The 16,999-nt window shown below is 39.0% G+C and overlaps 1 protein-coding gene across 1 annotated transcript in view; it reads right to left on the reverse strand.

Moving 5' to 3' along the window:
- DCHS2 (dachsous cadherin-related 2) overlaps positions 1-16,999 on the reverse strand; it is a 107,028-nt gene that overhangs the window by 32,383 nt on the left and 57,646 nt on the right. Inside the window, exons 4-8 of the mRNA XM_053976327.1 lie at positions 10,664-10,900; positions 8,324-9,343; positions 6,788-6,963; positions 6,306-6,405; positions 747-901 (exon numbers count right to left, since the gene is read on the reverse strand). Of these exons, the coding sequence (XP_053832302.1) occupies positions 747-901; positions 6,306-6,405; positions 6,788-6,963; positions 8,324-9,343; positions 10,664-10,900 (1,688 nt within the window). The remainder of the gene's footprint in view (positions 1-746; positions 902-6,305; positions 6,406-6,787; positions 6,964-8,323; positions 9,344-10,663; positions 10,901-16,999) is intronic.

Consider the following 16,999-nt stretch of genomic DNA (forward strand, 5'->3'; position numbering starts at 1 on the left):
GGAATGGGGGTTACAGTCAGTTCATCACCCATTGTTTCTCCTGTTGCTCCAGGAGAGGAGTCCTTTAACTCTCTTCAACTGTGGGAACAGCATTTGCCTTGCCTGGACTGAAGCTACAAGCTATCCAAAATTAACCATCTCTAGGGTGAGTTGAAAATAGCAGCCTCAATGACATTCAGCCTCTGACAGAGGAGTGCACAGGTGGCCTGGACAAAGCAGCCCCACTGTGGCTCAATGAACAGCAGGTGGTTGGCTATGGAATGAGCACATGCTGCATTTCACACTCTCATGAAGAGCAGCCTTGTATAAATCAGCACAAAGAAATGAGATATGCAAGGTTATAGAGACAGAATTTAGAAAAGAGAGCAACTTAGTGGAGAAAACAAAAAAGTCTACTCTCTTCCCCACTTTCAGTCCCACTTGATATTTTTCTCTCTGCCTACCTGGATATTTTCCTCCTATTTCCCAGTGTTTCCAATGATCTCCTAAAGCACAAGCATCATCTATTTGCAAGATCCAGAATGCTGTTGTGCATTCTTAAATCAAAATGAGTCTGCCCTCTCATTTCCTCCCTCAACAAAGAAACAGCTAGGGAAAATTACCATGAGACAAGATGCTTACAATTTTGAGCTTCTTCCTTTTTTCAGTTTATTTCCCAACATTCTTCCAAAGTTGTTTTTTTTTTTTTCTTCAAAGAAACTAAGTATTTAACATAATTGTTCTATCTGTACAAGGTAAATAAATACCTGGATGTAAACAGCAGCACGTCCTTGAAGCGAAGGCATCCCCTGGTCCTTGGCTATCACCGTCATTCTGTAGTCAGATCTCTCAGCATGTGACAGAGGCCGGGTTGTTCTTAACTCTCCACTGACAGCATCAATCTGGAAGTATCCTATATCCTCTTCAGGGGGTAAAAATGGATATGTGTTATTGCAAATCAGTAACAGGTGCCTCCATAGTACTGAACTTTGTAATGAACAGTAAAAAAGAGCAGGACCTGGAGGAAAGGAACCTGCTGCACTCATTTGGATCTCTCTGGCTTGTTTGGTTCACCTCCTCTTTCTTCATTGAGTACCTAGTTATTATAAACCACTTAGTGTGGATTTAGAAAAATATGGGGAGAAACTGCATAGAGTACTAAAGCAACAGCCCAGTTTTGTACCAACTTTACTCACACCAATGGTGTGTGCATCAAGAGGGTGACAGATAGCCCAAAACTGGTCCTCCTCTTTCTAACCTTGGCAGACAGGGCCAGAGAAAGAATTAAGTCTTAGTCTTCAAATTGGCATGAAGTGTCAAGTATCTCCTGTGACTCACAGATTACAAGGCCAGCAAAGAGCACTGTAGACCTGTACAGTGCACTGTGACTGCAGCAGTGCCACCTGCTCTGGTTGTAGTCTGTACCAGCAGCCAGTTGGGGGTAGCTACAATCTTACAGTAAGCTGTTGTAGAGAAACATGTGAATATTGGAAATTATGCTTATATCTTTCATCAAGGACTGGTGGCACTCTAATAATAAGTGGCTTTTAATTAAAGTTATTACTTGCAGCCACATCATTTATTTGAGAGTTGCAAAGAATAATTTTACCACAGATGAATACATAGTTCTTCATGACTTAGAATTAGAGAATCATTTAAGTTGAAGAAAAGATCCTTAAGATCATCAAGTGGAACCTTTAACCCAACGCTGCCAGGTTCACTAAACCATGTCCCTAAGTACCATGTCTACATGTGTTTTAAATACCTCTGGGGATGCTGACTCCACCACCTCACTGGACAGCCTATTCCTATGCTTGACAAACAATTAAGTAAAGAAATTTTTCCTAACATCTAATATAAACCTCCTCTGGGAAAAAAAAAAGACTGACACATGGCTCCCCCATTTTCAAGAAATTGAATATAAATTATTTTCAAATTTTAGTAAAATGGGAAAGTATCTATTACTCTGTATACATCACCAAAAACGGAGAAAATCACAATTGTTATAAGTACTTCTCTCTTCGAATACTATCCAAACAGCTTTCTGTTATGTGAATTTTTAATAAGGTGTGCTAGTGGGTTAAATAAAGTCATGCAGCATAACACCTGCTATTACAGTAAGCAACTGAGGTAAAAATAAATTCAGTGCAGATGTAGTACACAAAACACACATAAAGAACTGTATTTCCATAGGCACCTAAGTGAGCATGAAGTTGTTTTTATGTTCTCCAAATCTGCACATTCAAATTAGTTAACTGCACATATAGATGTTCACTTTTGTATCCAATTATATCATCTGCAACTGTAAAATATTTGCATCTGTAACATTTGAAGAAAAAGAACACTTAGCAAACTAATTAGAAAACTGGGTTTTCACAACCAACATACAGGAATTTTTTTCAATATTGTTCTGCTATTTTTTGCATTAATATAGCTTTAATTCTCCATCAGTCCCTTCTGGGTTGAGTCTTGCTGTCTGGAACATTAACAAGGAAATTGCCAACAAAAGGAAACAATATATAGAGACAACCATATTGAGTGAGACAGTCTTGCATTTTGCATTTTTCGTGGTAGTTTCAAAATATTAATGCTGCTATATTACTATTTTCATACATAGCTTTTGGGTTTACTTTCCTGGTGTAGGTCCCAACAATGTATCTACAGTCACAGATCTGCTATTTTGTTACACATAGTGTTTAATGACACAAAATTCCAGCTAAGCAAAAGTCACAGAAGATACGAGAAACAGAACATACAATGTGAATTGCATGGATATATTTTCAGTATTTTGCTAAAACCTTCACTTACACTAAAATTCAAATATTGCATGAAATATTTTTGTGCATATTTTAGTGGCAATGAAAGTAACAAAAAAGTCCGAAAATACAGGAAAGAGACATTGTATAAAAGAAAAAACTCTTGGGCTTTCCATTTTCTAAGTGTTTCACATTTTCACTTTTTTATCTAATACCACATTATAAAGACAGTCAAAACTGAAATGTCTCCTGTCTATTTTTTTGTATTTTTATCAATCTATTTTTAAAATGTATTCCCAATGTAGCTATTTGATTGAAAGTCAGAAAAAACGTTTACGCTGAGAAAAAATTTAACACCTATACAGCATGTCAGTCATTGCTCTAAAAGCTCACACTCGCTGCATTTCCAGAAATATTTCCTTAGCTCTCATCTCCAAAAGTCACCTGAATTAGACAACTGCTGCTTATATCATACACCCTAAATATGTCCTTTTGTATCTGAGGAGAAAAGGAAGAAAGTATAGGAGAAATGGATAAGAAATAAGGAAACTCTAAAGAGCAGATGAAACATGGAACAGAAAAAAATTCAATCCCTCAACAGACTCCAATGGCCCCAGTCTCTTCTTAAGCTTGCAAAAGTAACCAGCCAATAAATACATATGTGTTTACAATTAAATTTTTCATCTCTGCCTTGTCCAACCTGTTGGCCAGACTTTCATTTACATGAGGTTATCTAAAAGTCAGACACTTTCAGCTCTGTGTTCTCAAAGATGATCACAGAAACTGCAGTTTAGAACCAAAAAGAAAAGAAATGGTGGCCTGAGAGACACCAAGCAATGTGTTACTGTAAACTTCGGCTGGCTGAACATTCAGGCCTTACAGAAACTGGCATTTAGGCAAAATTACACAGAAAGCAAACAGAAAATAACACTAGAGATTTCTCAGAGATTAGTGACTTCAGCACACAATGATAGTTAGCTGTGTATTTTTACCTAATTTCCTGAACAACTATTTCCTAGGTGTTAAAATACTTAGTGCCCTGAACATGTCCTTCTCCTTTTAGATGATGGAAAAGTTGTTTCCTTTAACACAAAAGAGGAAGGCAAGGCCATGGCTTCCAAAGAACCTGAACATAAGGGCTTGTGCAGAAATGTAGCCCTCTGCAAGTCTGTGAATGCTCCCCGCATGCTGCTTGCAAGTTATTCTGGAGAACAAGGACTTCTTCACAGACACATGGACAGCACTTGCCAATTTGTGCATGTTAGCAGTGTAACTAGCCTTCTCTTGGCACTTGTGTAGTCAAGGGCTAATGTTGCATTCATATAATTGCTCCAAATATAACTGTAAAAGCCTCTGTCAATGCTAGACTTAACACACAAAGCAGTAGTTCCAGATGCCCTATAAATACCCACTAATTTCTCTTATAAATGCTATACTATATCCTATTGACAGTCATAAAGAAGACCAGGAAAATAACTTTGACTGCCAGATTCACTATGGAATAAATAGTACACACAGCTGGGATTAACTCTGAATTAGTGATAACACAGAAGTGGAGGTAGGGTCATATGCCCACCTACTTCCATACACACCCATTTTTAAAGGATTATTTGCTTTGATTTTCTAGGAAGAGGAAGGGGCATTTGGAAGGAAACACTTCCCTGTAACCTAAAATTCATCTGGTGTGTAAACTTCATAGTTCTTTTCAAATTTTTCCTCATTTATTTTGTGGGCATTTGTCATTAATATTCCTGCATAGCTTAATACACTGCTGCTATCTTGAAATTTCTTTAAGATCTCAAGAACATTAAAAATTACCCAGCAACATTTACGAGCTTAACAGGTGACACTGACACTTGCAGCTCTCCATCTTGTGGCAGCCCCATGACTGAAGAATAGAGCACTGCTCTGCATGGAGTTCTCCAGTTAACCTGCTGTCTCTCTATTTAACAAATATGGCTGTAAATCAGATCATGTTTCTTCTTCATATTTAAGTACTGAACAGTATCCCAGAAAAAGAAAACACTATTTTAAATATAAACCAGGCAAAAATTTCACCATGAAACAGAAGACCAGATGTTAAAGGCTGTGAGCCAACTAACAACAAAAATTAGTATCAGAGAAGCTCAGCTGTTTCTGGATCTGTTTATCAGGAAAATATCTAGTTCCAAGGCTAGGAGAGATTTTTTTGTGGTTTTTTTGCATTTGAAAGGGGGGGAAGATGGGGTGTGTTTGCTGCTGTTTTTATGCTTTTGTTCTTTCCAGAGACGGCTTTTGCAAGACCAGTCATATTTTGTGTTGCTAGTCATTTTTATAAATTGAACTCTTACTTACTCCCCTCTGGGAGCTCTACAGTGAAGCCAGTAAGAAAATCCAATGTGCTGTTTGAAGGAAGGGGACATGGTAAGACACATGAATAGGCAGAGACCCCTGAAAAACACCTCCTGCATTGTCTGGCCATCACTCTTCAAACAAAGGGTTGCACACTACTTGTTCCCTTTTTCACAAGGGGGATCTTTCTTGTGTAAAATATTCTTACTCACAATGCAGAAGTCTAAGATACCATCCAATTCCCTCTGGAATAGGCAGTCATTTATATCCAACTTAAGGGAATGATGTTTTCTTGCTCTGATGAAACAGTAAGATCTACATGCAAATTACCATAGATTACAAATCCCAAGCTTAAAAAGTATTGATTACATTAAACTGGGAGAATAGAACAGAAACCAAACAAAAGAGAAATAGTTCTATTCCTGGTAGCTCTCACAGTTTTGAAGCAATAGTGAAGGAAAGCAGGAGTAACCAACCTGTTTTCCTTCCTGGTTATAGAGGGAGTGCTCACTTTTAGGAAAGTGTAGCAAGTGGTATGCAGCAAATCCAGACATCACATCTATGTCTCCTACTAGTATTAATGCCTCAGTCCCACTCATGTTCTAATTTAGGACTGCTCTGTTATTAATTTCACTGCAAACAAAACTGGATCCTACAGCTTACCCCAGAAGTGAGCTATTACGTGTAGGAATTATGGGGAAAACTAAAGAGAAGTGTTTTTAAGCAGCTATGTCAGGTTAACACACTGCTAAACAAAGGGTGAAACCTGAACTAAAAACCACAAACCTCATTGTTTGCCCAGATTATGTGCTGATCCCTCTGATCTCTGTCTCAGACTGTCACAAACTGTTATTTTAGCAGGAAAACTTTCAACTGGTCATGGGAAAAGGGAGATCCTTTTTTCCTTTAAGATGTTAAACAACTGACTGAAATACTAAACTGTGCAGTACAAGATCATGGTCCTAGTCTTTTCTGAGAGCTGTTGGATCACTCTCTGGCCAGCCACAGAAGCAACTAAACCCCATGAAAGATGGCGCAGAGAGCAAAGGGAGAAAAGGCAGCTGCTTGCACCTTCTTAAATACTTTGTAAGACACATGATGATGCTGATTCCTATTTACAAAGGCAGCTTTATTCTACCCAACACAAAATAAACAAAATCTTGTATGATACATGGCTTTTCTAAAATGCTAGTTATTTTAATGTATCTTTCTGTATTAATTAACCCTTTAAATTCTTACCTGATTCTATTGAATATAACACAACACCGTTGTTTCCAGAATCAAAGTCTTTTGCAAAGATGGTGGCAACAAGTGTCCCTGATGGCTGCCCTTCCAAAACCTGTCACCAAGCAGTTTATAAATGATTTGCAATTATACACAGATAAAGCCAGTCTTAAAACAAATCCCTTACCATAACACAAGAGTTTAGCTGCTGCTCTATTTTCCATTTCAGTAATATTTACAGTGAATGCAATGAACTTTTCACGAGATGGTTAAACAACAGTTCTAGCAAACCTCTGTCAGGGTCTGCATAGAGTGCTAACTCAAACATCTTTACTGTGGTTTTAGAGGTCAGAAACCAAAAGGGATGCCACTGCACACATGAGCAGAATTATGCTCATGCCACCCTTTAGATCTGGCGGTGTGCAGCGCCCCGGTTTGGGAGGACCCGCAGTGCGCGGTGCAGCCGCAGGGCGGCGCTGTGCGGTTCTCTGCCCCACCTGTCGGCGCAGCGCCTCCTGCGGGAAGCGCGGCGCGTGGTCGTTGCGGTCACGCACAGAGATGTGCACGGCGGCCGTGGCGCTGCGCCGAGGCCGCCCCGCGTCCGTCGCCAGCACCTGCAGCTCGTGGTGGGCCCGCTCCTCACGGTCCAGCGCCGCCCAGTTTATGATTTCACCTGGCGGCCAAGGAAAAGGGGAAGAAACGCAGTTAGGTGTTTACTGTATGCTAGCACTCAGTGTATGCAATTTATGCATTTAATTTAATGTGAAATAATGATACGTGCCCCCTGATACACCTGATCCCCAACATGAAAACTCCACTTTCCAAACCCCATCCTGTTAGAAACATTCTGTCAGAGTTTTACATATGCACTTTAGTGCCCTATGACATCTTTTACTGTACACTGGGTGCCCCAGAGCAAAGGTGTAAAACAGTATGAACCAAAGTGCTTTCCTTCCAAAGAAATCCATCTGGCCTTCACAACACTCCAGGACAGATAATGCATGAGCACAGGGGTTTAACTGCTGACAAGGGGCTTTTATTAATTTTGTACATTAATCATAAACCTTTATGTCTCCCATACATTCTGGTAAACCTAGCAAATAGATGTGACCAATCTTCTCCCTGTCTGCTTAGCCATACCCAATATAGCCGGAGATTTGTGGTTGACTAAAGCTCATCACACAGGTAACCACATGTTTTTTTCAAATATTCTTGGTTAACTCCTAGTATTCTGTTTGTCTGAAACTTCCATAAGTGTACTCAAAAGGAACCTGCTTTTATTTTGAGATTCATACAGAGAAATTCTGGGAAAGCCTATTCAGTCCCCATGGGGACCGGACATCTGGAAACAGGAATTTTAAACAGCAGATCATTGCTTCCTATGTATCATTTTGCTAAACTGGATTATTTACTGTGCCTGTATCCCTTGAAGGATTCCCTTCCTTTAAGCTCACCATGCTCTGGTCTCTGGTGTTATACTGTGTAGACATAACCCCTATTACTTGAGGCATTTGGGATTCACTGCAGAGTACACCCTATGCTGCAAAAAATTTCTCTCAGCCAATTTGACTTCTGTGATGCCATGAACTCAGTTTTGATGTCAGTTACAGAAGCATTCACAAGTATTTTAAATCACTTTGTCTAACTTCATAAGTACTTTTATAGTTACTTATGGCTGATCGGTACTTTTCAACTGTACTTGATCACAGGCAAACTTCTTTTAAACTATTGAAACGAGAACTTAAAACTTCTCGTTTTAATTTGTTTCAGCCAAACACCGAAACTTATGACCAAGTGACCTGAACAAAGTCATGAAAAAAAAAAAATCCTAAGGGCTAGTCCATTCTTCATGAAAATATATTGAGTCTATTTAATTCCCCAAATTGTGACACTCTGAGTTAAAATATTCATATATCTACCAAAAAGATTCACAGCAAAAGCTGCCTGGAAGCTGTATCCTTTACTTCCCTACCCTTAGGGAAGGCAGTTTTCCAAAAGCAATATTAGGCAGATTACAAATCATAAAATGCTACCTGTGTTGGAATTAATCTTGAAATACTTTCCATCAGACAAGAGGAAATAGGAAAGCTGTCCATTTCTTCCTGAGTCTTTGTCAACAGCTGTAATGGTGCCAACCACACCACTGGGAATCGGATTTTCTTCAACTTCAAAGAAGTAGCTCTCATGCATAAACATGGGAGAATGATCATTTTCATCCAGGACATTAACTATTATAGATGCACTTGCATTTTGCCTGAGGTTTTCATCCTCAGATGTGCTGACCAAGGCTCTAAAACTCAGCATCTGTGTGCATTCATAATTCAAATGTTTCCGAAGATAAATCCAGCCAGTATCAGAGCTGATTCCAAATGCAACAGAATCAGTGCTAGGCTCTAAGGAATACGTCAGATTGGAGGTAACGCTGTGTGGATCAAGTGAGTGTGCTTGAACCTGAAGGATTTGGGCACCTGGAGAGGTAGCTTCACCGACTTCTACTTGATACACCAGGCTTTGGAAAACCAAAGTAGGGCCCATCTTCTGCTCTTCAATAACCACTGTCAACATCAGCAAAGAAGTCAGAGGAGGACTTCCACAGTCTTCAGCTGCTATGTGTAGAGTGTATTCCTGCTGCTTTTCTGCCAACACTGTCCTGGTAAGGTTTATCACTCCGAGACTTGGATCAATGCTAAATGCATCTGACTGCGTGCTTGCAATACTGTATTTGATTGCCCCATTTAGGCCACTGTCTTTGTCTTCTGCATGAGCAATGTAGACAGCAGTGCCAGGAGGCTGGGTATGTGAGATTGTTACCTTATCAGATTTGGTAAGAAACACAGGAGGGTTGTCATTGATGTCTGTCACAGATATGTTGACTTGAGTGCTGCTGTAGACAGGGGAGTCACCCAGCTGTGACTGAACAGTGAGCACCACAACAGACTGAGCTTCGTGGTCAAGCTGTTTCTTGGTGCGGATAATGCCAAACTGGGGGTCGATAGAGAACTTCCCATGTGGATCACCAGAGCAAATTCTGTAAGAAACCACTTCTAGTGAATCTAGAAATGGAAACAACAACAAAAAATGTAAAAAAAAATAAAATAAAACTGAAGTGATAGCATAAACATTGGCAAGAACATCTGGGGAGAATGCATGCTGTTAAATTCAATGGAATAAATGTAAGCTACACAGCTGTTGGACATTCTTGGGCTTTTTATGCTTCCTCCTTCCTATCCCTGGAGCCCTTCAGTAAAATATGAATGTATAGAGTTTATCCACTTCTGTACTGTTTGATTTTCATCACACTGGTATTGTAAAACTCTATGGAGAAAAATCACATAATAGCCTCTTGTTTCTCCCTGATCTAAAATACAGAAAAAAACACGCCTATAAATTCGTCTTGTGGAAGCAATTTCACTACACACAGGCATTCGCTATAGCAAGGAATGAAACAGGTGGCAGCTCCCTGAAAAAAATGTATTTTAATAAACTTACTGTTCATGGGTGACCATTGTTGTAACATTTATACACCAGATGCTACCTAAGGCACAAGCTGTCTGAAGATTCAGACTTACTACCAAGGCCACCCCATGGGTGCTATCTCCACCCTGAGGACAGTCCTTCCCAAAAAAAGGAAGTGGGAGGAGCTGACTAATCAAGCTCGTGTGAAACCTTGCCATCTACCACCTTACATTTACAGATGCATCATCAGGCTGTTATATGGACTCACAGATCCCACTGCTCTGCATAGGAACCAAAAATGTACAGCTCTCAGGACAGGGCTCTTTATGACCAAGGACTGTCAGGAGCTAATCCATTTCCATTTACAAATGATAACAAAACCAGATGGATTAAATATATTTTCAAAAGGTCCTGCAAACATTCATCTGGACTTCTCCACTTAATTTGAGACAATGTGGGGTTTTGGTTTGGTTTTTTGAGGGGTGGCCAGGAGCACTCCTTGCAGATCCTGTGAAACTTCTGAATACTCTCTGATCTTAAGTATTGCTCTGAGATTTGCCTTGCATGGCTAATGCTTTAACATGAGCCAGACCGTCACACTTACTTAAACCTTCCCAACATGCTTCCTATCTCCTCATTTACAATTATAGAGATCCATCAGGAAGAAAATGGAGGCCATTGCCAACCTCTATGGACCACCAAGGAGAGTACCATGAATCTCCAACTGTTCTAAAGAGCATCCTGATAAAGCAGCCATTACACCAGTTGCTGTAAATACCAAAGGTAAATTCTATTTAATGCTTGACAGACTGAATGAATAGCACGGAGGTTTAAGGGAAAAAAAAATCATCTACAGCTATTTCCAGTTAATGGTCACAACAAAAATACAACAATCTCTGACTGAGAATGTGACTTACTTGGAGGCTCTCTGGCCTTTACGGTGCCAATCATACTGTCTTCAGGTGCATCTTCTGGAACAGAAAAGCTATACCGAGATCTCTCAAATATGGCAGGGACCAAGACAGTCTGAAGGACGTTTACTGTGACAGCTGCATTGCTGGCAGAGGGAAGGCCACCCCCATCCCGTGCAGAAACGGTCAGGAAGAGTGCAGAATGTGCCAGGTGGCCAAGAGCTGAGGTCAGGTAAATAATTCCTGAAAGTACACAGAAATAAAATAGCACTTACTAGACATATAAAATAAAATTCAGCAGGCTGTCAAAATAGTTTCAACATGTATTGCTACTCTAAAAGAAGGTCAGACTATGTGGAAAAAAATCAGCACTCCCAATTAATTTTTGAGAGACAAGTTCTTTTCAAAGTATATGATCTTTACCATTCACCAAGCCACTGAAAGAGAGCAAGTTCTGTTTCAAAACAGTGTCCATAATTCTAATTTTAGAAACACAGATTCAGTTAAATCTTTAACAATGCTAAATTTTACTACTAGTCTATACCAATTTGGAAATGCGTCAGGGTAGAAAAAAAAGTGTTGTTTCAGAAGATTAATTTATCTTTGCAAATGGTAAAGTTAATGTTATTTCAAACAGGCTTTAGAGACATTCTGCTTAAGTAACTCATGAAGTAAAACATGCACACAAATGGAGTCAAAGCCCCAGAATATAAATCTTAGGAGCAGGGGGCTCTTTGAGAAGTATCTGGGAAGCAATCACCTGCAGTCTGATCGCAAGTTTCTGTCAAAATACCCCTTAACAGTGAATTCTAAGGTCCATTGAATTTGCAAGCTGCTAATAATTACATTTTATATAAACTTTATGAAGTAATTATTTGAAAAGTAAATACAATATTCAGTCCCAAAATATAGCACTTTGGAAGTACATTCTGTAAGATAATCTATTTGTGAAGTAAATTTTTCAACATGAAAATGAAGATGAAAGGTGACCAAAATGCAGGAAATTTTTTCTTAGTAATGAGCGAGTTTAACTAAATATACACTAAATGCTAGAATCACAGTGTGTTAAGTAGTAAAATTGCAGTAAATTCAAGTAATTCAACTAATAGGGACAACCTTTTACATACATGCATTTTTGTAGAAGCTGGTAAAGACACAGAACCTCTGGCAGTTCAGTAAAACCAAACATTTAAACTTTGGGCTACCTTTATAATTTCCTGGCTGTCAAGACAAGTTTAGTAGGGATGATGTCTGCAGTTCAAGTTGGACATTTAGTGATTAGACAGGGAAAAACTAGAAGTAGCTCAAAGTCTCTTAGGAGAATCAATGGATGATTCAGTGAGAATATATCTTCTCAGAATTTAGGGTGAGTTTTCTACAATCCATTTTTAATCAGAATAATGGAAAATACATAAAATTCTTATAAATATTCAAATGTACATGCAATAGACTTTCCAAATATACTGCTAGGACACTACAATAAACTGTATTACTTAAAATGCAGTAAAAGGAACAAAAAGGAAAGCTTATTCCAGTGTGACAAACCACACTAAAAGCTCAACAGTGATACATACAGATAGATTCAGGGGTCAGTACTGATAACAACTGACAACAACAACCCTTTGCTAACAACTGATGCAATTCTAAGAAACAACCTTATTTTGGCTTTTAATTTTTTTTTTCTTCTGATGGTTGAGTTTTATGATTACTTCAGCAGTTGAACAAAGTAGTCCTTCAAGGACATAAACTTTTGGTATTTCCTGAGGTAATCTGAGCAATTGTAGCTTGAAGGAAAAAAGAATTTAACTATTTTTACCCAGAGGATAAACATATACACATGGATTTTTAACATAATTTCTGTGTAATTAATTTAAACCAATAAAATGGACTGTATGTTACTAATTTTCCAACTGGATATTTTTCTACTGACAAGGATATAAATATATCCTTCTCATTTTAGATACGTCCAGAGGTATGCGGGAACTGGAAAACTTCTACAATAAAGCATCAAACTGAAAATCTTACTCTTGGAGCAGCAACTAAAGACTTCAGAACATCCTTTAGCAAAGGGTGGAGCAAACAGAGCTCTACTCCAGAAGCTCTAAATACCTGATGAACAGAAATATGTCAGAACCAAAGCTCCTTCTCTGCTGATCTAGACACATTGCAGCATGCTCCATGCCAGTTCAGTTACAGAAAGCAAAAAGAAAATTAATAAAAGATTTTGTTTTCTTTCTTCATTCTTTTGCTGTGTCATAGGGAAAAAGGGTAATAGGCAAGTACATCTCACCAACTCAGCTCTCTTTTGCAGGACCAGGACACCATAAGAACAAGAGCAGAATCCAAGTAAGAAGTATGTGTTTTCCATATGGCTCCCTCCAACCTCAAAAATTGTAGTGTGCAGAAATTTAATAACTCATTTTGACTTTTAACTGTGTACATTCTGTTTCTTTCAGCATTTGTAGGATGGGGCATTAGCTTTGCATCTGGTGATACATAATCTATAGAGACATTTGAGATAGCTCAGCCATATGTTGGTGAACATGCCTCATTAGGCTCTACTATGGCACCACATGACAGGAAAGAAGCTGTAGAAGAAAGCAGCATCTGGGATTTCACTTTCTGTATGATTAGGTAAAACAGCAGACTGTGACTAAAATGGACAGTCGGGACCACTTGGGCCAAAAGCAGCTGCCAGCACACCTGAGAGCAGGCTGGCTGGGTGCATTTCATCTGCTGCAGTAGGGTGCAGGAGATGCCCAAGTACTACACGGCAAAGGCAGAAACAGAGGAAATTGCAAGGAGCAGGAACTGTCAAAGTCACAGGTTCAGTGTGTGAAACTCAATGGAGACATGTTGCATTAGGTAATAGGCTGAGGATGAACCATGATTTTCCTTTCTTCCCCATTCTGTAATTAAGATTGAGGTTTATTATTGTTATTACCACAATCATTTGCAGCCTGTAATTCAAGGCTTCAGAGACTTAAAAGACAATTTTAAGTTGCTGTGGTACAGAATATGTTCTTCCATTATGAAAAACAGTTTCTATAAACACTGACAATGAAAAGGGAATAATGAGACAGCTCCTCTGCAAGGCATGTTTTACCAAAGCTCCCAGCAAAGGACCACAAAGACACAACTGTGGGTCAACTTCAAGAAAAGCAACACATTTCTTATGGCTTGACTCACCATATAAATGAATAGTCTGATCTGCTGCCTTTAAAAACTTCTCATTTCCATTTTTCAAATTAATATCTATATCACTGCAGTGCTTTGAAGTTTTAGCTCTGGTTAATTCCTTATTCTGCATGACAGAGAGCTGGAATCAATTCTGCTTCACAGGTGAACAATCCTATAATTACCCACCAGATGAAGCATTAACACCCAGCCTCATTCACCCCTTGGCAATCTCATTTTCCTGACTAGATCCACATGGGCATAACTGATTGCAGATCCCAACCCTTATAAATCAAAAGCATGATTACAGACTGCCTGCTGCCTGGGTATGATTTGGATACAGATTTCAGGCAGAACCTGCAATGCTGGATGTGTGTTAGCAAGTGCCACTGCAGGATGTAGTCTGGGAACAGCTCTGCTCCAAGGCAGGTTAGCACAGCCATGCTGGAATTCACAGATGTTTTGCTGCAGGACAATCTGTGCTCAAGGGCTAGCAGAAATCTTTACAATGGTTTGGAGGACTGAATGTATATGGGGGAGAACTAGTACTATTGAAGGCAAAATCATGACTGCCAGCTCTTTCATCTGCTTCATACTTCCTCACTCACCGTATATAGTAGGGCAGAAACTTTCAAGAAGTCTTGCTCTTCACTTTGTGCCTATTCGCCCACAATGTGCAAATGCACTAATGAAGGACAGGACTCTGTGCCACCCACCATCCTCTAGCAATGGCAAAATTTCTCATGGGGTTTTGCTGTTCTTATTTTTGTGGAGGTGCACCTTATTCCACAAGTGCTGTTTTTCAACAGTTAAAGGCAGGAGACAGGAATCCATATGTAATGATTCTTTTAAAATACATTTTTTATTATATTCATGATCCTGTGTTCAGTCCTAATCTTACAACAGCATCCAGCATCAAAGTAGGTTCACTCACCAAAAGAACTTTTTGTATGGGAAGAAATCATACTAGTTAACCTGATAGGATTTCCACACACATCTCCATCTGAGCACTTTGAAAATCTGTTTTTGCACAGGGTTCTCCCATAAGCAAAACAAAAATCAGCCCTACATTTATAACCATTTGTAGGCAAACCAAATGTTTTCCAGATTTGGTCAAGTGTTGCAAAGACAAAAATCAGGATGCACTAACTTCAGTAACAAAGTCTGGATTGCATGGGTATGCATACTTAAATGGCTTCTAATATTATATCATTGTTCATGAAATGAAAAAACAACTTTAGAACATGGCAAGAGGAATCAAATCAACAGTTACCAGTGGTGTTACCTAAGCCCTTGAAACCAAACACCCTAACAAACTTTAAATGATAGCACTATTTCTTCAGCAAATAACCTAGGATGAGCCAGCTGGCATCACTTGACACAGCTCAGACAACAAGCAGATGGCCAAAAGGTCCATATGGTTCCTCACCCCAGTTGACCTTCAAAGCTGGCCACTGGACCTGCTGTGCGGGTCAGAGCTGACCCATTGATCTGCCCAGAGCACCCACCCTAGCTCAGCAGCTTCCCAGAGCAGGTGTGCTTGCACAGCTTTGCTTTTTATGTGTCAGAAAAAGCTTCAAGATGAGCACAGACAGGGTGATCCTCCAGAAGATCAATGCAGTTAGGAGGTGTGCATTTTGCATTAACATTAAAATTCGCATTGTTTTAATGAAGAATGATAGTGGTTCTGCTGCATTTCTATTTAAGTTTATCCAGCTCATTGCCTATGTTGTCATCTTGGCACTGCATACAGCTTCTGGCTTTAGCATTTCACCTGTACTTAAAATGCACCTTTTTTAGTGAAGCTGCATGCTTGATGGTAACCATAGCAACACTGCCAAATACACTGAACAGCTGGTTTCATAATGGCCAGGGGAAGGAAGGAATTAATAAGGAATTATATTGTTATTTACAATCTACCTACTGTAATACACACAGCTTCAGCTCATATGAAAAGTCTTTAAAAAGCTTATTTTTAATGGCACAAATGCTGGTTTGCATTTCAGCAAAGAAGAGGACTTCTTCAGTTTGAAAATATTCAGTGTTTGAATGTTTTTGTAGTAAATAACTGATTGAACCCATATCAATCTTCTAGCTACATTTGTACTTTACGGGTTTTATACCACTGCACTGCAGATGCTTTCAACACTGCCCACTCTGTAGCAAATTCTTGTGCTCAGTTCATAGTTTTCCTTTTAGAAAGAGAAATAGATATAAAAGGACTTAGTGTCTACAACAAATACTATATAAACGTACTGTGTTTAATCACAAGAATTTGCTTAGCACATGGAAGTCTGGTCAGGGAGTCTGCACATAACAAACCAGTACCTGGATCTATAAAGTAACATAAGCAGTCTTAACACTGCAGCTCCCCCAGAAGCATGACACTACTATTTCAAATACTATAGGATACAGAGAGTTTTAGTGAGCTAAGAAATATTCATCAACACATAAAATATGAATTTCTAATTACAGTAGTTCCATTCTTCACAAACAGAATACCCACCTGAGCATTAGCCTCTAATGTTGATCAAAAGAGCCTCTAATGTTGATTTAGACTAGATGAGTTTAGTACTAGAATGGTTTTGTATCATCTAGGCTGTTTTCTCTTACATAAGTGCTTTTTAGACAAAGTCTTGTAATTTGGGATGCAAAATTTTTTGTCCCTAGAGACTAGAGTTTGCCAATTTAGAAGATCAGGTGCCTCCTAGCTTTCTCTATTTTGTACTATTACATATTTAAATAATTATTCCCTAAAAAAAGCACAAACAAGCAACATCAAGAAAGCTCCTTCTGAAAATTCTACTTTTTCAGTAAAACAGATAACTGAAGAGATATAATTTGCTGTACAAGGAGATTTCCATTGTTTCTGCACTAGTTTATTTCCTTTAATCTGACCTAATTGTAACTCAGAACTTGTTTGCTGTCTGATTGTGTGCCAATTGAACACTGTCACACAAACACAAGTCCATCCAGAAATCAAAGCTTACACCAGTAAGCAGGCAGGACTTTGGCCTGGTAAATTGCTGTATTTTCAAAGACAAAGGCAGAGACCTCCCCCCAGAATCTGCACAGCTCCAACCCTACCACACCTTCTCAAGAGGTGACCTTTCCTTGCTTAGCTTATCAAAATTTTCCAAAAACGTCTTTTTAGTCATGGACCTT

This window comes from Vidua macroura, chromosome 4, assembly GCF_024509145.1.
Source record: "Vidua macroura isolate BioBank_ID:100142 chromosome 4, ASM2450914v1, whole genome shotgun sequence".
Taxonomy (NCBI): Eukaryota; Metazoa; Chordata; class Aves; order Passeriformes; family Viduidae; genus Vidua; species Vidua macroura.